This window comes from Cryptosporidium ubiquitum (assembly GCF_001865345.1).
Source record: "Cryptosporidium ubiquitum isolate 39726 chromosome Unknown contig_14, whole genome shotgun sequence".
Taxonomy (NCBI): Eukaryota; Apicomplexa; class Conoidasida; order Eucoccidiorida; family Cryptosporidiidae; genus Cryptosporidium; species Cryptosporidium ubiquitum.
The window spans coordinates 159,873-182,489 of record NW_021639825.1 but is presented as its reverse complement, the minus strand read 5'-3'; the positions used below and the strand labels follow the sequence as shown (position 1 = coordinate 182,489).

Below are 22,617 nucleotides of genomic sequence, written 5' to 3'. Positions count from 1 at the left end.
AAAAAAAGATAGAGAAGAAAACACGAGATTACCTAACCTAGTCTAGCTTAGTATAGGTGAAAAATTACAACTCATAAAATTTCTCAAAACATATACTGTATAGACAATAAACAACTTCCTAGAAATAATCAAGGAAAAACTTATCAAATTTATACTTACTCTCAATATCTCTTTCACATATTTATTTCCAAAAAAAAAAAAATTATTCATTCTTCACAAATGCATTCTTTATAGATTCATTTGTATTTTTACCCGGGCTGGTTAATTATTAATTTTTAATTACGTGTTTAGGCGCCAAAATCCTGATAAACTACAATTATCACTTTATAATAAAAAAAGATATAGAAATCATAAAAAGTTAAAGAAAAGTAAAAAGAAAAAAAAGAAAGTTTGTCTAAATGAGACCCGGCGTAACTATAAATAGTAGAGTAAAAACAACTCAATAATTAAATGATAGAAACTCTATTTAAGAAATAACAAGGTACCTTGGGTAATATTATAATTAATTTAATTAATTGGTTAAATTTGTATAAATATATAGTAAATATAAACAAATTACTGTTTGACGTTCTAAACTAAAAAAAGAATCTCGGAATTGTATGTATATATATATATATATATATATATAAATATAAATATATATATATATATATATAAATATATTATATAGTGTATGTATATATACATATTTATATGTATGTAATATATTATGTGTATTTAAATATATGTATATAGGAAATAAGAAACTGCTAACTAAACAGTGATTACAGAGAACATTTTGACATTGAGAAAGTAAGGGAATTAGAGTAAAAATAAGGAAGGACAGAAATTTTGTTTTGTTCATTTATTATTACTATTATTATTATTATTCTCCTCCTCCTTTATTGCTCTGATTGGAGGAAGAAAAATTCAAAGACTTTGAACAAAGCAAAATAATTTTAAACGAGTAAATATTGATGTTAAGAGGAAAGGGGAGCCGAGTTTCTTTAATAATTTGGTTTTGTATGAGATGAATTAAAGTATCTCATTTTTATATCATTTGTACGTACAGATAACAGCAGCTGATTGGACTAGGTATAATATATGTGTATTAGCACATTCAGATATACTTTTATATATATATATATATATATATATGTATGTATGTATGTATTTATATATAGTTAAGTATGCATTTGTGTGTTAACAGAAGAAAAGATACGAAAGACTAATCAGTGTTGTTACATGTTACGTTAGCTTATTAATCATAGGATTACATATATTGAAGTTGTGTTTTTAGTTGAGAGTACCAATATACATATAAATTTGTATGTATATATTGGAGTTTACTCTGCTAGAGAAAAAGAAAAAAAAAGAGAATATATATATATATATATACATATATATTTATACACGTAATATAATAATAAAAAAAAAAAAAAAGGAAGATACTAGAGTGAAATTCTTCCTTGATTATAATAATACGATTTATGCATATCTACGTTCAAACTAAGCAATATATAAGTGCATATATATTATATATTGTTAAAAACATTATATAGATCTTGTTCTTTTAAAGGAAAAGAGCAATGACAACAAAATCAAATATAAGAATTTCCGACTCTGGCCTGGAGATTGTAAAGTTCTCCAAAGGAATACAGGTCCAGGCAAGAAATAATAGAGGTACTCGTTATTTAAATTACAAACTTTTGATTAGAAAAATACGTTGGGTATCTGAACAAGAAACTCAAGAAAATTGGATAGAAGCTCAAAGATATGATTTAATCTTTAAGGATATACTGCTACGAGATATGAACAGAATGGATGCTATGTATAGTCGTGACATTAATTATATCCGAGATCTAATGTGCATTTTATCGAGAGATGTTTGGAATCTATCTTTGTCTTCTCACAATAAATATAACCAAATGAATATTAGACATGGAGATCATTCTGATAATAATACTACATCATTTATGTTCATTTCATCTCTTTCAAATATGGTAAATCCTGGAATAGAGATATCAATTAATGATAAGCGAGTAATGGAATGGCTATACAACTTATTAGAATGTTGTGGCAAACTCGCAAAATTAAGATCATATATTATTTGGAATAGTATTGCCGTAATTAAGGTTTTAAAAAAGAGAAGAGGTAAAGTGTCATTAAAAAGACATATTAAAAATCCACTAGATGCTTATAATCTGTTAAATTCTCATGAATTTTATTTAGGTATTACATTAGAATACCTAAATAAAAATCTTAGAAATTTAATGCTTAAAGTATTTAGAAAAGATATGTTTTCAGAATTTTGTCAGAAGTGTAATAAAAGAACTTGTGAACCAATAAAAAGTATATGTAATCATATATTATGTTGGAAATGTATTATTAATGTTGATGAAGTTTTTTATTTAGATTCTAATACAACTAAGAATGATAAAAACTTAAATTGTAATAATACAAATACTGGTACACCTTCTTCTTGTACTTCTGCAGTTTCAAAACAATATGATTATGAGACAGATGGATCAGTAAATGCCTCAGATCAGACAACCGTTTCAACTTCCGTAACTTCTTCATATTCTTTTAGAAGGATTAAAAATAGACCATTTAAAAATTGTCCAGTCTGCCACGCAAGGTGGAGCAGGAATCCAGAATCTTTACAAGCTGAAAATAAATTTGTTAAGTTATGTATTCAACATTATTTGAATACAAAATCTTTAACAGGGATTTCAGACATTGACACAATTATACAATCTTCAGTTAGTAATGTTGGCTTTATTTCTTCTGATGATGAAACAGAAGATGAATTTAACATAGAAGATGATACAGAACTTTTAGATTTTGATTTTAATTCTAATTCTAATTCCAACCATAATTTTGAGAAAAATAATAGTGGTAACTTCATTAAACCAGGATACCAACTTGATAAATTTGGTGGAGATAATAATGAAGAAGTTGGTATTAATTATAATGAAACTGGTAAAAATACACGTAATAATTTCCACCAAAACCATGTCCACATTAATAATAATGTTTTGGAAAATAATAGTAATGTAGATTCTACAAAAAATTTTAATATCGGTACCTTAGATACCGGTAATATGGGAATATATAATAATAGTATGTCACTTCCGACATTTGATAATATTTTTGGTATGCTTTCATCTCGTCCAAATTCTTCAACAATTTCCACAATAACATCATCTAACCAGAGTTTAGATGATAGTTTGAGTAACTCAGGTGGGAATTTTTTCGGGTCAACTTCCAAGTCTAATATGAATTCTAATCTGTCTTTCCCTTCGTTTTCGTCATCTAAGTCAATGGAGAACAGTGTAAGTGGAATTGGAGGAGGGATTGGAGGAGGAAGTGGATGTGGAATTGGAGGTGGGAGTGTAGTTGGAAGTGGAGGTGGGAGTTTTACGATGACCAACAATAATAGTATGAGTGGTATTGGTTATTTTGAGGCTATTCCGAGTCCACCACCAGCTCCAAGTTATAGCAATTCAAAATCCTTAAATTCTGCCAACGTTTTTACGAATGGAAGGCAGAGATCTGGATATGCTTTTGGGGCTGGTCATGGTACTGGGCAAGGCCAAGGAAATTATCTTGGCAAAAAGGAGAGTGAATTACTAACTAATAATTCATCAGGAACTGTTAATATGAATGCTACTGCAACTTTGACTTCAGTCTCTGGTATAGGAGCAGGGAGGTTGGGTTTGAAGCCAACCAAGAATTTAGAAAGGAGTAGTTCTGGAGTGTCTTATCAACATAATAATCACCACCATAGTCAATACTATAATTTACAGGGCCTTTTAGGTACACAAGGAGTAGTTCAAGAAACTCAAGGTATTCAGGGAGGAGAAAAAGAATTTGAAACTGGAATGGTTTCAAATAGGGTAAATAATATCCATTCAAAAAACTTAATGAATTCAAAAGGAGGAGGAGGTTTTTTGAGTTGCAGTTCACATAATATTAGTAACAATTATGGAAGTGGCAATAGTAGTGGAAATGGCCGACTTCAGAGCCAACAATTTTCATCCAAAAAGATTCAACAAAATAACCACTTAAATGGTTTTGGTCATAATCATGTACATAATTATGGTTGTAATGGGTACCATAAATATTATTATGGTCATAATTCTGATGTTTTAGGCCATAATTTTAATCATAACCACCACTCGACTCATTATCAAAACTCTATTCAAAATGTTATCCCTCAACAAAGTTTGATATCTACTGGAAGTTGCTGTAATGGTAATTATATTCCATCATTTCAATCAGGTTTAGGTTTAAATGTGAATAATCGTAGTAATAATAATAATAATAATAACCAGCAGATATCATCTATTTATACTGATAGTTTGGGTATTGGTAGTTTTGAGAGTACAGGTTTGAACAATAGTTACTCCGGATTCCATTATAGCAGTCAGTTTAGTGGTATGGGCGGAAATAGTAATAATAATAATAATTCAAAATTTAATAATAATAATAATCATCATCATCATCATAGTAATCATAACAGTAATAACAGCTTTAAGCTATCCTTAAGCAAAAATATCAACTCCTTTAATAATGGAAATCATACATTTCCATCAAACTCAAACAACAATAATAATAATAATAGTGATTATCACCGTAAAATAAATAATGGTAATTATGGAGAAGTTGGTAACGACATTAATTATTCAAAAAATTTTGATTTCACCAAAACTTGTCATAATATCAATAAAGAATTGAACTTAGGTAAACAGAGCCACTGTAGTCCAAGCTTAATAGGAATCAACTCAATCCAGCTAAACCAACATAAGCAAAAACAAAATTGCTCTGAACGTTTAAATAATTACCAAAACTATTTGACTTTTGGATGTTCAGATGAAGATGAAGAAAGATATTCTGAAAGTCAATGTAGGAGTGATATATTTGCATTTTCTTCTTCTAATAAACTAGATGACAGATTTGGGGATCAATATCACAATATTTTTGGAATTGAAAAGACTATTAGAGGAAATGGTGAAAATTGTGACACTGGTATTGATATTGATTTTGATATTAACCTTGGTCTTGAAATTGATATTGATCATGGAAATTCATGGATTAATAACTCAAATATCATAAGTTCCTTATCATCATCATCATCATCATCATCTTCTTCTTCTTCTCATTCTCCTTTATTAAATTCAAAAACAATATCAGATAATAATAGAGTTTGTAATTCTAAAAACATTAATAACTCAGAAGATAGTGATAATAATAATAATAATAATAATAATAATAATAATTGTATTGAAGATAATAAAGATTTATTAGACAATACTAATAATAACGAAACTTCAAATAATAATGACTTACAAAAAATATCATCCTGTAACTGGAATCCTTTCACAAGTGAATATTTAATTGGAAATGGTGATTCATTACAACAATATCTCTCCAACAATAATAGTAATAATAACAATATTGATAGTAATCTAAATTCTTTTGATTATAACCTTAATGAAGAGATTGTTTCATCTGATTCAAAGTTACTTGATTTATTTAGAGATTTTGGTGTTTAATTATGATATTAATATTGATGGCAATATTCTAAGTTAAATTTCATATTAATATTTATATCAGATATAACCAAATATTTTCTTCCAATTTTTCAATATGGTTTTTTTTTTCTAAATCAAACGTTTTGTTTAATATTATTACGTGGTAATTTGATTTCCACATGTTTTTAATTTGATTGCATGTAATTTGCCTCTAATATGATAATTTATAAAATGGGGGGTGGTTGAGGAGATACATATGATGCATGCATTAAATTTTACAATTATGTAGTTTGGTAAATCTAATATGATAAGAAAAAAGGGAGGAAATGAAAGTAATGGGAACAGAAAAGGGAGAAGATAAAACAAGGAAAAAGAAAGGAAAAAAGGAAAAAGAGAAATACTGGGGAAAACTAGTGAATATGAGTACTGAATTTTAAAGTTTGGATATGATTTTAATAGAATAGATTAATTTCAGTTGGGTTTAAGAACAAAAGGAAAGATGTATTAAGAATAAATGGTAAGAGAATTCCTCTATTTTTTATATATCCGTTGAATACCTACATAATTTAACGGTAATACAAATACCACTACTGTAATAATATTCGTGCATGCATTGCTATTATTATTATTATAAACAACCCACCTAGTTTAATTTTCTAAACCCGCCAATTTTCCATTTCCTTGTACTTATAACGCAGGCACATATGGAAGATTTATCTTCCTAAACACGGTTTTTAACCTACTATTCACCTTTCTAACTATATCTCAATCTAACCCAATTTTCGTACTAAGTTACAAAAGAATCACAGCGCATGTTTGAAGAGAAAGTTAAAGAAAGATTAGGACTATCTAAAGTTTCTAATGTTAATGTCAGTGTTAGTATATTGTTGAACTTGTGTACAAGGAATGCCGAAAGATGCTTAAAAAGCATAAATTCATATTGTATTGTGTAAGTTAAAAAAATAATTGAAAAAAAAAAAAATTGTTAGCTTTTTTTTCCAAAAGATAATGCACACAAAAGGCGGTAACTTGAACAGCCAAATAAATCTAGTCAAAAATTGCATGAAATAGGCAAATTAATAAATGAAAGAAATAGTAGAAAAGAGAAAAAAAAAGGTTTGAATGAAAAGAAATCCTATAATTTATTTAAAAAGAAATAATATAGGTAGCTTGAATTATTACTGTATGCTAATTTATGTACTTGAAGTTGTTTGAGTATTCTCCTGGTTGTTTTGATTTGCAGTTTCCTTAGTTTCCGTGCATCCCCCTGTAAGTGGTCTCTTCTTCTGAGCAGGAAAGAAGGAAGAACTACCCGAATTCTCCTGAATTCTTTGTTGTTTTGTGGAATCTGATGGGTTTGTATAAGGTATGGAGTTTCCTGAAACAGTTGTTTGTGTCTCCATTAAGCCTGAGCCTGAGCCTGATCCTGATCCTAGGCCAGAGCCCGAACCCGAACCTGAACCTTGGGTTTGAGTCGGGTTGGAAGGCAAATGGGGAGGTGGCGGAGGGGGTGGTGGAGGAAGAGGTTGGAAGGAGACAGGTGGAGTTGCTGTGGCTCCTGCCCCGGTAGTGTCTGTCATGCTAGATGAGTTGTTAGTTATAACAGTAGCAGTATTGTTGGTAGTAGCAATAGATGATGTAGATGTAGTAATTGTATTGGAATTGCCCAAAGCAGCAGTTGTAGCATTATCACTGGTAACACCACTAAAAGTGCTTTCAGGAATAACATTATTAGAATTCAATGTATTCAATGTGGCTGTATTAATACCAGAGGGTGAAACAACCAAAGATGAGGAAGATGATGAACCAGATTGTGTTTGTGTGTTACCGCCAACTCCTTCAGATTCCATTCTTAATATGGAAAGTTTTGCCAGTTTCAAAACAGTGCTAACCAGGTTTTCAGTAGCTTGTGAAATGCTTTTAATCTCCTGAGAACTTGGTTTGTAACTTTGGGAGTTGTTATTACTATTACTGCCATCCTGTGAGTTACTGGAATTGAGATTGCTACTTACACCAACCTGAATCTGTGGTTGAGTTTGAGTCTGAGTTTGAGTCTGAGAGTTTAGTCTCTTCAACTCATTTTCCAAGCGGGTACACTTATTTCTCTCCTCCTTTAGCTTTTGGTTGGTGCTCATGTAGACCTTCCTGAGCTGCTCCATCTGCTGTTTGGTTAACTGAAGCTCTTCGAATCCCACATGTTCTTGTTGTTTCTCAATTTGTAGTTTTTCTATCTCTTGAGTTTTAGTTCCTAAAGTATCTTTTAGCTCTTCATTCAAAACTTTTAGCTTGCTAATCTCCTCTTTCATCTGAGATATCTCATTTGGGTTCATATTTTCATAGTTGAGCAAAACTCTATTATATTGCTCCTCCCAAGACCTACTTAATGCTGACTTTTCCTCACAGAGGGACTTTAAATTCTCTACTTGAGCTTCAAGCTTGGAGATCTCGCATCTCAAAGGATCTGACTGCCTAGATTCTTGTTCTAATCGTTTCTCCAAGTTACTGTGCCTCTCCGTTGCTTGTATTAACTCCCTTCTTAACCTGTCATTTGATTCCCTTAAAGTTACCAGTTCACCAAGACGAATTAAAGTGCTCTCATTTGCTTCCGCCTTAGATGCAAACTCGGATGCTCTTTCCAACTCTTCAGTTAATCTTCTTTGCAAAACCTCATTCTCCTCACGTAAAGATTTCCTCTCAAATGTAAGACGTTGGATCTCTATCTTGGACTCATCAAGCTTTGTATCCAACTCCTCTACTGAGCTTGTCAATGTTTGTACTTTTCTCATCAACAATAAAGAAGCCGTTACTGATGATGAATTTGTTGATGAGCTCCCTCCTGACCCACTCGCTGACTGTATGGATTGCCTCCTTTCATCAGAAACCTTTCCGTTACCCTCTTCACCATCCCCTCCCTCTACCAAGGAGGCTGAAACCATTGCCATATCCAACATGGATTCAAATCCACTTGGAAGCTGATGCTCAGTTTTTAACTTATTCATCATCTCTCTCAAGTTAATGTTATCCGTCTTTGCTGTTTCATACTTTTTAGTATAAGATTCCAACTGACGTCTCAAATGGAGTATGTCATTTTGCATCTCCATAACCAAATTTGTGTTTTCATCATCTGATTTTCTTGAGTTCTCACGAAGAGTTCCCAGTTCCTCTTTAAGCTCTATGCATTGCTTATTCATATTTTGAAGTCTTTCTATGTCTAAACTGTGCATCCTTACTATATTCTGGTACTGTCCTCTTAGATCCTGCTCCATCTGTCTCAATTCTTCTGTCTCCTTTTTAAGAATTAAATTCTCTTCTGTTACCTGAGATAAGTTCTCTCTTAAAGTTGACTCCCTTTTTGCAATTTCTTCATCTATTGAAGAAATTCTTAATGTCATAGCTGATATACTCTCGTTCAATCTGGTTAACTCCTTTTGACTCTCCTCCTCCATTTGCTTTGCCTCCTCCCTCCTTGACTCTAATTCTCCCTTAAGATTCTCTTCAATTACTCTTAACTCTTCTAAATCTCGAGTTTTTGTCTCCAACTGTTTCTCTACAGATTGTACAAGTTCTTTCCAGTAATTCTGTAGTTTTCTACTCTCTTCCAACTGTACACGTAATTTAGATACCTCAGTCTCTATATTTGAATGGTCTTTACATCCTTCATCCATATCTTCAATACCAATATTACTATTAAAACCACTTATATTGATACTGTTTCTTACTGAGCTCTTTATTTCAGAACTTTCTGGAGAAGATGTTGCTAATCCAAACACTCCTATGGAGCTTAATCTGTTTTTTTTAGTCTCAACCTCGTTCTCAATTTCAGTCAAACGTCTTTCTAGATTCTCTTTTTCATTCTGTAAATCTTTAATCTTAGATTCTAAACCTTGATACCTATCATGTTCTGCTCTTAATTGTTGTCTCAACCTTTGAGATTCTTCAAACTCTCTCTGTAAAATAGCATCCTGGCTCTTTCTCATACTGTTGATCTCCACACATTTACCCTCTAGTTCACCCTGTAATTGGCTAATTACATCCCTTTGCAAAGCATTATCCTGACTCCTCTGCTTAATCCCCTGTTCAATATCAGATCTTAAATCTGAAATGCAAGCATTTAGACTAGAAATACTTTGCCTCTGATGCTCATTCTCTCTTTTCAAATCCATAATCTCAGATTCTTTAGAACTTATTCTGTCCTTAAGCTCTTGTACTTGAGAATCTTTTCTATCTTGTTGACGTCTCAAATCATTAAGTTGCATATAAAGTCCATCCCTCTCCTCAAATAACTCATCCAGACGTTTTCTGTTTCTTTCTCCCATACTCTCCATATATTCACACTGAGCTTTGTAACGTGATAACTCAGATTTACACTGTGTAGAAGATTCAATCTCACTTGTAAGTTTCTCACTTAATGTCTTACACATCTCCGTTACTTCACCCAATTGCTTTACAAATATATTTGGATTCATAGTAGGATCACCAACAATTACCTTCTCAGATTGAATATTACCCTCCTCTCTTTTTCCTTCATCATCCTTATCTATACTTTCCTTAGCCAAGTCCTTCTCATGCTTCAACTTATTATTTTCTTCCTCCAACTTAGAAATCAATGCTTGGTATTGAGAAACTAACTCATCTCTTTCATTATGAATCCTCTCAAATTGGTCTTTGTAAGATGCAATATCAGATGTTAACTTTCTTATTTGAATCTGGCTATCCAACTCTATCCCCTCTATAAGTCTCGAAACTTGAATCTTCAACTGAGTATTCTGTTCTATTATATCTGAATACATTTTCTCAACCATAGTTTTATTGGCTATCACATTTTCATATATTTGTTCTCGTTCTCCAATATTTTCCGGTACCACATATTCAAGATCCCGTCTCATTTCTAGATCTGTGGAAAATTTACTATTTTGATTTTCAAGGTCATTTCCAAAAATATCAATTGCACCTGTATTGTTAATTATTCTATTGAAGTTTTGAGTAATCATTTTACATTGCTCTTCATATATTTCCCTTTTTTTAGCTTCATGTTGCCACAAAGTCTTTAATTCAGATACCTCATGAATAAGTGTCCGTCTCTCTTGAGTTAGAGATTGGATCTGTTGAATGGCAAAATTGTTTTCTGCTTGCAAAGACTCAAACTTTTCTCTTGTTAACTCAAAATCAGGAACTGTTACTCTTAAATGGTACTGGAACTCTTTTAAATCTTCCTTTAAGGCCTGATTCTGATTCCTTAGCTCATCCATACTTTGTTGGTAATCTTCCAACTGGGTTAGTAAATCAATCAAAATCCTCCTTCCTCCGGAAGTAGTGGTTCCACTACCTTCTTCTGGGCCATCTAGAGTGTCTTCTACCTTTGAAGATGCTTCTCCTAAAATATATGTTTCTCCGAAAATCTTTACAAGGATTTCCAAAGCTTGTTTATCTGTAAGTTGCTTACCACCAAATTTATTTAACCCAGTTGTTTGGCTTTGTTCCCTCAAAGCTCCTCCTAATGAACCTCTCAAAATCTCCTCATCCCGGTGATGGCCTTCCTCTGTTATACCAGATCGGAGCTTTTCAATCTCTGATTCCAAATTTTGAGCAGTGCTTATACTCATATCTAATAGGCTTTGAACCTGTTGTACTTGTTCTTCTTTTAGTCTAATTGCCTCCTCCTTTATCTTAATTTTACCCTCATAGTGACCTTTTGCAAAATCTAAGTCAGACTTTACTCTCCTAAGTTCATCACAAGTCTTGGAATATTCCATCTCTAACTCATCTCTACTTTTTTGTATCAAAGCAATTTTATGCTCAAAATCCCTACAAGAAACTTCCAAATCACTTATCTTCTTTGTTGATTCCAATAAAATATTGTTCTTAGAAGTATAAAGCTCTTTAATTTTGTTCTCCATTACTCCAGCTTCTTCTTGGTACTTTTTTAAAGAATCTTGCAAAGCATTCTTTTCTTGTTCCAATATCTTACTTTCATGTTGGCTTCGAGATGATATGATCTCTGAGTCATATACTTTCTGTTGGAATTCCAATAATTTTTTCTTACTTTTTACTAGTGATTCTTGCAGTCCACTCAAATTCTCCTGTAACCTCTCATTCTCATTCCTTTCTTGAACTAGCTGCTCTGTTAATACTGATACCTGGTTTCTCCTATCATCTCCTCCTCCCTCGTCTAAACTTTCCATATAAAACTTCTCCTCCAGTTCTTTTATCCTAAGTTTCAACCTCTCATTCTCCTCAATCAAGTCAGAATTCTCTTGGCCAATCCTTTTATCATCTTTTTTCTCCACCACCAACTCCTTCACTGAAGAATCCTCCTTATCCAGTGTTTTTAATACACCTCCTTGTTCCATAATCCATCAACCAGTATTCCTTTGCTACTGCTCCAAACCTATTGTGGACCCTAATTATTCCTCTATTTTTATTTTTACTTACTTCTTTTTTTCTTTAACTTTTTTTTATCTTTGTTCTTTCCACAATAATTCCTTTTTGTTTTGGCGGGTTTTTCAAGATCACATTCGATACCCTAATTTATGTGAAATTAGTGTAATTAAGCACAAAAACAAGAAGAAAAAGAGGTTAGAATTACTTTTACTAATTTTTAACATATTTTGAGTATTTAAATCATATAAAATCTCATATTTATTCTTCTATTATTGTCCAAAGCTACTTGATTCATCCATATTTTCCCTTTCCACAAACATTGTATCTTCAATCTATTAATTTACTTTCAAAAATTCTCAATATATTTCTCTTTGATTTTAACACTACTCTAAGTAACTTAAATCTACTGAGAAAATCTTTAATAGGAAAAAAAATTGAAAAGTAATTATTTATATAGCAGCAATCAAATATCTATTACAAAACCAAACTATAATTATTCTACTTTATTAACCCTTAATTCGCATTACTTATTGTTTCTTTTTTTCTAAAGTTATAGATCCAAGATTATTACCTTTTTTATAATTCTCCTGAGAGTTTACCTTTACAACACCATCACAATAACTATCTTCAACATTATTTCCAAATTTACTATTCCCTTCATCATATCTTATATAAAAAGCTATGCAATGAATAAATACAAACAAACCCCAAACATATGGGCCTATCTCCAAGTATGGAATATAATAAGGAACCATTCTACTTTCCAAATGTAAACATCTTAGTACTAAGGAAATCATCATTAACAAAGACCCCACAATCGGAGTTATTCTTGAAGCAATTGAACCATACATACTTTTTCCCCTACGTATCACACATTCAGAAAATAAAACAGTCTGAAGCAATAACTCAAAGTGAATACATACTTTCAAAAGATCCTTTTCTACTTCTCCACAAATAATACTTTGACTTAATGTAAACTTTATTCCATCTGAATATGATCCACTATTCATTGTATATATTCCTAACACATAAATTGAAAATGTCAAAGTACATGCACATAAGGCGCCAAAAACATGCACAAAATTACGTGTATTTTTTGAATCACATAAAATTGACTTACAAAAAGAATAAGTCCCCATGGAGCGTGACAAAGAGGCAGAAATTGGAATAACTTGAAAAAAAATATTCGAATTCTTAGAATATTGAATCGAAATTTCACTTAAACTTTCTCCTATACAATAGTAAAAGAGCCCATGAACTATATGCCTTCTCATACTTTGTATCATATTAAACTGCTTATCTAAATCAGGAAAAAGTTCTAAAGCTATTGTAAGAGGTTCTTTTTTTTGATATCTAACATGAAAAAGTTTCAAAGTTTCACACATATTTTCTATTTGAATTTTTAAATTTGAAATCATATAAGGTATCATTAAAATCATTCCTCCCAATGGTCCTGCTCTGAATAGTATTAGCATCCATGAATATGGAGTATCCAACCAGCCTTTCTCATGTTTATTCTTTATTGCTAAAATATATAGTACTGACCCCATTAATATGTATAATCCCAATCTTTTCTCATATAAAGTTGAATCTGAAGTCTTATTTATTACTCCTGTGTTTTTATTCTTCTCATTCATTTTTGTTTATATTAACTCAGAATACACTAATACATGCAAATATTCTTTTTATTTTGAAATTCAAAATTTTATAGCACTTCCCTTGTACAAATAAATTAAATTCAATACTTTATAATAATCAGAAATACTCCACTTTATTCTTCTCTATCTTCTATTTCTCCCTTTCATTTTTTTATATCTCCCCCCCACAATTTCTCGAGCATCTTGATTTTTTTTTTTTAAGTGTGCCATTTGCATTTACCCTGTCAAATTATTAATTTTTTTTTACCCCTAATTATCTGATTTGTGGACCAAATTGCCCGCCAAAACATGCATTTTTTTTTGTTATTTTCATTAATTATTAAAAAGATTAAAATAATGAATTAATTTCTAATCTATTTAAATAATATTGGTATAAACAAAAGCCATACAGAAAAGAAGAATTACCATAGTTATAACATATTCAATCTTCCAAATTCAAATCTACCTCTTAGTGCTTTAAATAAAATAATATATTTCAAAAGCATCTATTTATTCTAATATTGTGAATATAATAAAAATTTTAGTGCAAATTGTAATGAAATTTGAATAGGAAGAACCTAAAAAATTATCAAAACATTAATTAATATGATTGGGTATGGAAAGAGAATATTTAAAATTACTTATACAATAATAACTTATTTATATTTCCTTTCAAATATTCATATTATAAAATCCCAGGCTGAAAAAATGCCCCACTTTGAACTTAATTCACTCGAAACTATTGGAAGAAGTTTGAAAAATACCATTTTTGTAGATAATATTGAAAAAGTTAATTTTCCATTAACAGATAGTGGATTTTCACCAGGACCCAAAATTTACTTAAATAAACAACTACTCCAAAATACTAAAGAAGTTAAAAAATTGTACAAAACATTAAGAAATATGCTTACCAAATTTTACATTGAAGAGTTTGGAATTATCCTTACATACCACATGTCTCAAATTGAAGAAATCAAGTTTATAGGAATAGATTCAGATGGTCATTTTAGACTGACAAATCATAAACCAAAGCTTAAAAAGAAAAAACTTCCCAAGTTAACCAAAAAAATGATCAAGAAAAGCAAGTTCTCAAAGTCAAATACCTTGGAAGAAGTTGGATTCATCGACAAAGAATTTGATTCACAAATTAAAAAAAATGAATATTCAACTACTAACGAAAACGAAAAATCACAACTCGAATTTTTGAAAACAAGTCCCATTTCATTTCTCAATATGAAAAATTCAAATTCCAAATTTATAACTTTTGCAAAAGCAAGAAGTATTAGAAAATTACATATTATCAGCTCTAAGGTTAATAAACAAATTGCAATATGTAAATGCAATTCTAACCATAAATTACACTTGAAATTGATTGTCTTGGCTCAATCTCTTTTATTTGTAATTATTAATTCTATTGATACAAATAACACACCTTGGTATTCAATGCCTGACTTTATTGCACTACTTCTTGAAGATATTTTGAGAATTACCAGCATAATGAGATTTTTAGGACCAGTTTTTACCAAATTTAAAAATATTAAAGAGTATTATAAATATTCAAAGAAACATATCAGTCGTAGTGAAAAAAAACACTTTTTAAAGTTCTTTAGTGATAGAAAGAATAGTTACCAAACAAAATTCCTACTTCAAATACTTGGAATCACAATTAGTTTCTTTGGGAATGTCTTTAATTCTTTTATTGAAGATTTTAAAAATAGCCAATCATCTTTTGTGGATTTAGCAACCCAGATTGAAATTTCAAATCCAAACAATTACGAAAATACAAAATCCAAAAATAAAAACTTCTCAAAACAAGATCTTGTTTTAATCAGTGAATATATTGAGAGGCTTCCAAATAAAAATAACTGTATTATTTACCCAATGATTGAAAATACTTCTTCTATTAATAAACCAAATAAAAGGTCAATATTTTCATTGTGTTAGAATTCTTTTCTGAGTTATTAACTAATTATTATATAAATCAAAAATCCAAATTTTTATTGTATTACCCTTTCTCTTTTATTATTATTTATCATCTTAAACTTTTTATATTGAGAAAAATTGCTATTATTTTTCATATCAAAATCCTCTTTTTCATGAAATTTATTAATATAACCCTTTTTATTTTCTTGATTTACTTTATAGCCTAAAATTAAATTATTCTCTTTATATCTTACTTGTTCATTTTTTTGTTTTTGTAATTTTCTTTTAATATATTTAAAACAACTAAGTAATATATCATTTAAGGTTAATATGTCATTTTTTACAATAATTGATATTTTTTTAACTATTTTTGAAAAATTTGTAATTATTTTTAAAAAAAATTTCAAAAAATAACTTTTCTTGACTTGAGAAACCAATTTAATATTAACCATTTTACCATATACTCTTAATTTATACAAACAAAAGTATTTGGATCCATAACTTGAATGTATTGTAAATCTCACCTTTTTACAGAAACGATTTGTTGAATTAACCTGAAAAATTTGAAGACTTTCACCATTTTGAGGATAATGATACATAAAATAACCATATTTGTATTCTTCAAATGAACTTCCTTCTAGGCACTTTACTGAAAATTTTCTTGGAACAGTGTCTCCATTATCATATTCTAAAGGGAACAATATATGTTCTATCCCCACAGATGTTACATTAATTAAGGTAGATAATTCTATATCTATACTGGTACCAATTTCAGAAAAAAAACAACTCCCAATAGTTTTTTCTTGGTTTGATTTAATGAGTTGATTTGGTTCAAAACATTCAGAATTGTAAATAGGAATATTCAATTTTCCAAACTTTTTTCCAGTAAAAAATTTAAAGAATTTATATTGAAAATATTCTAAACTCTTAATAATTATTGATCTGTCGTCATATTTTTCTGTCTCACAGTACTGATTACTTTTTGGGCTAATTACTTTTCCTCCCATACTTGATTGGGCCCAATCAACTTGATTATATCCTTGCATTTCCAATTGAGTTCCAAGTAACTTTTTAAGATAAATTTCGATTTCAGAACTTTGAAAAGTACTAGTTGGGGAATTTAGTATTGGATTTCCTGAACCAAAAGTTAATATTTCTTCATTTCTTTTATTCATTGACCAGATCATACTTTTTAATACATCTTGTGCATCATCAATTAATTTAATTTCTTCAATAATATTATCCAAATCCTTTCTTAATCTTAAATTAAATCTTTCATGTTCCGTTAAATTACTAAGAACTAGTTTTATTTGACCTTCTATTTCTTCATAAGTATCATTGTGTATATAATTATTACTTGTTTGTGTTATAATATCATTTATTGAATTATTAAAATGTTTAAAGAAAATTGAAGTATCATTTTTGACAGATTTGATTTCCTGTACGAGTTTTGTATTTAATTGAATAATTTCATTTTCAATCATAAATGTCTTATTTTTTATTAATTCTTGAAAATCACTTTCTAAATGAGTTTGATTAATTCTAGAAAATTCATTAATATCTGCTAAAATTGCAATTTTTTTGTTTAATGCAATAATTTTTTCCTCAATATCATTAATTTTTTGCTGGAATTCAACAAAATTGGTTGTCTCATCATAATAATCCACAGAAAATAATCCAATTTCTTTTTGTTTAATTAGATTTACAAAATTTTGTTTTTTGATTAATTGATCAAATAATTGAGTACCAATAACTTTGATTTCACGGTAATTTGCTAAATGATTAACTGAATTCCAAATAATTAAGAAGAATGTTCCGATTATAAGCCATAAACTAATTAATTTGATAAATATATAGAGGTATTTGAATATATTTTTTACTTTGCGATTTAACCATAATCTAAAACTAATTTTTTTTTTTGAAATAAAATTCATTCTGGCTCTAGTTAAATTATTATTTACTTTCATATTAGTCTCAAGCTTTTTTGATCTTTTGTTATATGGATTACAATTAACTTGGATTTTTTTAATATTTGACATTTTCCGATTTTCAAATAAAAATCTTTTTTTATATTCAGTATCAAAAATTCCAACAGTTTTCCAAGGATGAAAATTCGGTTTTTCAAAGCCATTTTCTTTTTCTACAGGAATTCTTTTCTTAGTATTTTTGTTCTTCATACATATATTCAATAGGGTTAATATTTCAGAATTCTTTTTGTTTCATTACTTAAAGAGAAAATACTCCATTTAATTAACTTCAAATTCCATTTAAATTATTTAATATATTTTAACTTATCCAGTATTTTTCTAATTTGTAGGTTTAACCATCTTTGAGATATTTTTTCCTCCAAATATACAAAAAAAAAAAATAAATGGTTTATTAAAGTTTGGTGGTAATTTCAAGTTTTAAATATTTCAGGTTAAATGTAAAAACTCATAAATTTAATTTTTATTATATTGAACGGTACATTTTTTTTGAAAATACATGATTTTTGCAGTTGTCATACTTGCATGAATGACATGCAATTACCCGCATATTTGTGGCCAATAAACACGTAATTGATTTTAAATTATTAAGAATTAAAAACGTAAAGAATGTTTTGTAAATCAAGTTCTTTGATTCAAAATTACAAGATTACAATGAAAAAGATAAGAAAGAAAGTGAGATTGTTGTTTTATTTTTACAGAGATGATTAAAAATTCGAACGATTAAATTAGAGATGTTTAAATAGACTTAACTAATATAATGATATTAGAATATTATTTTCTACCCTAGTAATTTCTCTACATGGATATTTTTGCTATAAACATAATAATTGATTACTAGTGAATAGGAAAAAAACATATATTTATATATAATATATATTTATATATATTATATACATGCATGTACATACATGCATACATATTTTCTCTAACCCACTCATGTGGACAAGAATAATTGAATTAAAAATGCGAAAAAAGCCTTAATAGCATTTTTGAGGACCTGAAAAAAAAATTTGGTTAAATTTCGATAATTAGGATATGGTTATTGATTCAATGTTTAAAGCAACAAAAAAATGTCACAATTAGAAAAACCGACAACAGCCCAAAAAGAAAATGATTATAAAAAGACACAATGCACACGTATAAAATTAGCTGGGGAAAAGCTGTGCATGTAGTTTAAAAATAAAAAATGGAATAAATACAAATTTGAGTAAATTTTCTTCCATATTAATCTTATTATAGCAGCATCATTTTTCGAGATTATAAAAAAAAAAAACAAAAATTGTCAATAAAAAAAAGTTAGACATATATGTAATAAAAATAAAATAGTGAGGACAAAACGTTGATGTATGTAATGGGGTACATGGAGACTTAATCCATTTGTGATGACGTAATGTCGTTAATAATGTATGTAGATGTGTTTGCATACAGATTTAATTTGGGTAATGAGGAACAAGGTCTATAAATAGTGTGAGGCTTAAACAAAAGGTGGAAGAAAGCAAATAACAAGGAGAAAGACATTTTTATTATTTTGAAAAGATAAACAAAGGTAGGTTTTTTTTTTAAATAATAAAATTAGGAATTAAGTGTAAATATCGAATTAAGAGGACTTCAATATTGGGTTATTGAATAACCAAATATAAATTAATTAAAAAATTGTAAAGACATACCGATAAAGGAATATAGCCAATATATAAGACAATAATTAAGAAGTTGAAACAAGAGAAAGTAATTGCTTTTATAATAAAAGAAAATGAGATCATTACTTTTAATTTTTGGAATTGTTTTATGTGTGCTTGCTAGTTCAAAAGGAGTAAATGGAGAATTATATTTTGCATCTTTATCAAACTATGGATGCTCTGGAAGCCAGAAGAAGATAGCGACAGCTTTAAAGGCTCAAGCAGAAAAAACTCCATTCTCTCTCTTAGTTAGTCCTGGTGATAACTTTCCAGGTGGAATTGATTTCAAGAATTGTTTTGAGAATGTTTATTCAGAAAAATCTCTTCAGATCCCATTATTTGCATCCATGGGTCAAGCTGATTGGGATAATGGAAATGCTTACGGACTTTTGAAGAGAAATAATGAAACTTATGATAGCAATAGTGATTTTTTCCCAAAATTCAGCTTCCCAAATTACTTCTATCATTATGTTGCACACTATACTGATACTTCAAATGTATTATCTAGAAGAGATGGTACTGTTCTATTTGTATTTATTGACACTTTTATTCTTTCAAGTTCTTTCCCAGATCACAAAGTTTCCGAGCAAGCATTTCAGAATTTGAATGCAACCTTACATTATGGACATAAACATCATGATTTTACTGTTGTAGTAGGAAACAAATACTTGGCTTCTTCATATTCAATTGATTCTTCATTGAAGAAAGTTCAACAACTCATTTTAGATACTCATGTTGAACTTGTAATTAGTGGTCATAATAGAGGAACGTACAATTCCACTATTGAAGGAACTACTTTCTTGAACTGTGATTCTTATTGTTCATTTAAAGTTGATGGTAGTAAGATGGTTCCATATATAATTCAACATGGTAATCAAGTAGAATTATCAGCAATTAATACTCAATTGCCATCACCTCTCTCGTTCCAAGGTATTGCTGGTGACGAATTACCTGCATTAGAGATGATTGAATTGTCATTTAAGAAAGGAGCTAAACATTTATCACGTAATGCTTTCCTTAAGACTATTGGTACTGTAGGACTAATGATCTTAGCAGCTTGTGTGGGTTCATTGATTGTTAACAGAAAGTAAAGAAGAAATTTTGTAGAGCTGGAGTTTGATCTCTCATTAAGACAAGTTTTTTTTTGAGAGCATGGTAACATTATTAGTATAACTCAATAGTTACAGTATGGAATCAACTATATAATATAAATGATATTCAAACAATTAGATCAAGTAAGAAATGGCATAAGTTGAAAATAATAATATTATTACTCATTATTATTATTACTATTATTATTACTATTATTATTATTATTATTATTATTATTAGTTTTTAAGGAAAAGAACAATTAATACATTAAGTTGCTAATGGTTAGCATTACGAAGAAGTGAATCAGAAAAAATACAAATTATGAAAAAATGGCAATCATTTTAAAAATGTTATCTTCGTACTCTCCTTATTGAATGTTACTTTCTGTGAGTTGTTCATTTTGGGACAATGGTGTGGATTATAGATAGTATATTGAAATACTTTAAGTAAAAGAGATGAATAGCACAGTTAATTGTAGTGATGAGGAAGAGTTAATTATTTTCATTTAAAATTTTAATTTTGTTTTTTCTTGCATTTAGGCTCTGCATGCACATTACGTGTAAGACCTACCCCATGTTATATTGATTTACAGGCTAAAATAGAAAGTATAGATGAGAGTTAGCAAAGACAGATATGTTTGGAGAATCATGTTATTGTTTCTAATTGAAAAAAGCTATAGTAATGATATTTCCTTCCTTTTTATGTACAAATGACAAAAAGAACTTTTTTATTTCCCGTAAAGAATTAAATAATAAATATAAATTCCTATTCTTAAACTATAATGTGTTGGGGGGAATATTGCATGCAAAATATAGTCCCCGCCTTTTTGTGGTATTTATTTAAAGCGTAGAAAAGTAATAAAAATGATTTTAAATAAGTAAATACAAATATATATAAATAGTTGTAATTATAGAGGAGATCTGTGGGTTAGAGAAAAGGAGTTCCAGAGATGACAGGTTCAATGTTATTAACGTCAGAAATTCCGACCTGGTACATCGTTCTGTCATGATTAACTTGTTTCTTGATAATAGAAGAGAACTTATACCCCCAAAATATGTTGTTAAGTTTCCAAGTTTTTCTGACTTCTAGATTCTTCGAGGTTCTATTATCGAAGAAGCGGAGCAATACCATGAGTTCAATAAGATGTCCTTGATTTCTGAGATGATTAATAGTGAAATTTTTGAGAGGTGAATTGGGTTGGTTTGAGTGTATTGAAACAGTTATTGGAGTTTCCATAAATTCAAGAGGGACATCAAGTTTGTATGAGGTAATTTCCGTGATAAATGGACCATTATCAGTGTGAATAATAATGAAAACTTTAAGATCAGGTGAAAAGAATGGTTCTTGGGAGATGTTAAAGAGTCTAAATGAAATAATGAATGGGCAGTCCTCACAGGTGGTTTCAGCTGCTTTTGTAAAGGTATATGAGGTTATAGGTGGGAGATTTAACTGAGTAGGCGTGGCCAGGACTTCTTCAGGTGGTGTACTTTTGAATCCAATTCCACAAAGTTCTTTAGAGAAACAAATTGACCATTTTCTAGAAGTTGAATCTGAGAATTTTGTAAAAAAAATTCCAACAGTTACTGAATTTAAGATTGAACCACTGATAACCATTATTGGAGTAAAGTAATTCGTAATTAAACAACTTGGAGATCTTGGTGAACCATATCCAATACTAAACATGGTTTCAACAGCAAAAAAAAAGTACTCTACTTTTCCAAATTTGTCACTCCCAATACAATTGGCAGCATCTCCAGACGTGATAATAAAGTGTATCAATGCTAGAATAATGGCAAGAAGAATATATATGAGAAATAGAAATAAAATGAAATTTCCCCAACTCATTGCAAGCATAAAATGAAATCTATCGTGCAGACAAAATTCAAAGAACTGGCTAAACCTATCCCAGTGGTGCATAATATTTAAAGTTCCATTTTCCATTAACATATTTTGAGTATATCCGCTATTATGTGAAATTAAGTCTCTTATTTCATTTTGTTGGCTATTAGCAAGACTTATATTACTTTGATTACTACTAATATTACTTCTTATTTGGTTTCTTCCATTATCACAGGATAACTGGTCTTGAGTATAAGTTTTTAACAAAGGTTTGGAAAGTTCAATATTCATCATTAACAGAATAGATACTTGAACTTTCAAATTCTTTATAGTTTCTTATTTATTAAAAACAAATATTGGGAGGTAAACGGAGCATATCAAATTCATTTAGAAACCACTAGAAGCCCATTCCTTCTTTTATTTTGGGAAATTTCCTCTTCTAATTCAATTTATATTGATTTTTTTATTCCATTTTAGATAATTTTGCTAGATTAGGTATTAACAAAATCTCAAAAGTTACCGCCAAAATTGTGGGGCCTGCATTTTTATCGTCATTTCCTAATTA

The 22,617-nt window shown here is 29.4% G+C and overlaps 7 protein-coding genes across 7 annotated transcripts; 3 read left to right on the top strand and 4 right to left on the bottom strand.

Annotated features, from left to right (window-relative positions):
• Positions 1–1,568: 1,568 nt before the first annotated feature.
• cubi_00447 (uncharacterized protein) lies at positions 1,569–5,537 on the top strand (the record flags this gene model as incomplete). The annotated part of the gene is made up of 1 exon (XM_029017461.1): positions 1,569–5,537. The coding sequence occupies one exon, from the start codon at positions 1,569–1,571 to the stop codon at positions 5,535–5,537; it is 3,969 nt and encodes a 1,322-aa protein (XP_028873950.1).
• Positions 5,538–6,709: 1,172 nt separating this feature from the next.
• Positions 6,710–11,866, bottom strand: cubi_00446 (uncharacterized protein; the record flags this gene model as incomplete). Its single annotated transcript, XM_029017460.1, has 1 exon — positions 6,710–11,866. The coding sequence occupies one exon, from the start codon at positions 11,864–11,866 to the stop codon at positions 6,710–6,712; it is 5,157 nt and encodes a 1,718-aa protein (XP_028873949.1).
• Positions 11,867–12,424: 558 nt separating this feature from the next.
• cubi_00445 (uncharacterized protein) lies at positions 12,425–13,534 on the bottom strand (the record flags this gene model as incomplete). The annotated part of the gene is made up of 1 exon (XM_029017459.1): positions 12,425–13,534. One exon carries the CDS (start codon positions 13,532–13,534, stop codon positions 12,425–12,427), a length of 1,110 nt encoding a protein of 369 aa, XP_028873948.1.
• A 606-nt stretch (positions 13,535–14,140) lies between these two features.
• Positions 14,141–15,478, top strand: cubi_00444 (uncharacterized protein; the record flags this gene model as incomplete). Its single annotated transcript, XM_029017458.1, has 1 exon — positions 14,141–15,478. The coding sequence occupies one exon, from the start codon at positions 14,141–14,143 to the stop codon at positions 15,476–15,478; it is 1,338 nt and encodes a 445-aa protein (XP_028873947.1).
• Positions 15,479–15,531: 53 nt separating this feature from the next.
• On the bottom strand, positions 15,532–17,634 carry cubi_00443 (uncharacterized protein; the record flags this gene model as incomplete). Its single annotated transcript, XM_029017457.1, has 1 exon — positions 15,532–17,634. The coding sequence occupies one exon, from the start codon at positions 17,632–17,634 to the stop codon at positions 15,532–15,534; it is 2,103 nt and encodes a 700-aa protein (XP_028873946.1).
• A 1,561-nt stretch (positions 17,635–19,195) lies between these two features.
• On the top strand, positions 19,196–20,212 carry cubi_00442 (acid phosphatase; the record flags this gene model as incomplete). Its single annotated transcript, XM_029017456.1, has 1 exon — positions 19,196–20,212. The coding sequence occupies one exon, from the start codon at positions 19,196–19,198 to the stop codon at positions 20,210–20,212; it is 1,017 nt and encodes a 338-aa protein (XP_028873945.1).
• A 928-nt stretch (positions 20,213–21,140) lies between these two features.
• cubi_00441 (uncharacterized protein) lies at positions 21,141–22,346 on the bottom strand (the record flags this gene model as incomplete). The annotated part of the gene is made up of 1 exon (XM_029017455.1): positions 21,141–22,346. One exon carries the CDS (start codon positions 22,344–22,346, stop codon positions 21,141–21,143), a length of 1,206 nt encoding a protein of 401 aa, XP_028873944.1.
• Between the last annotated feature and the right edge of the window lie 271 nt (positions 22,347–22,617).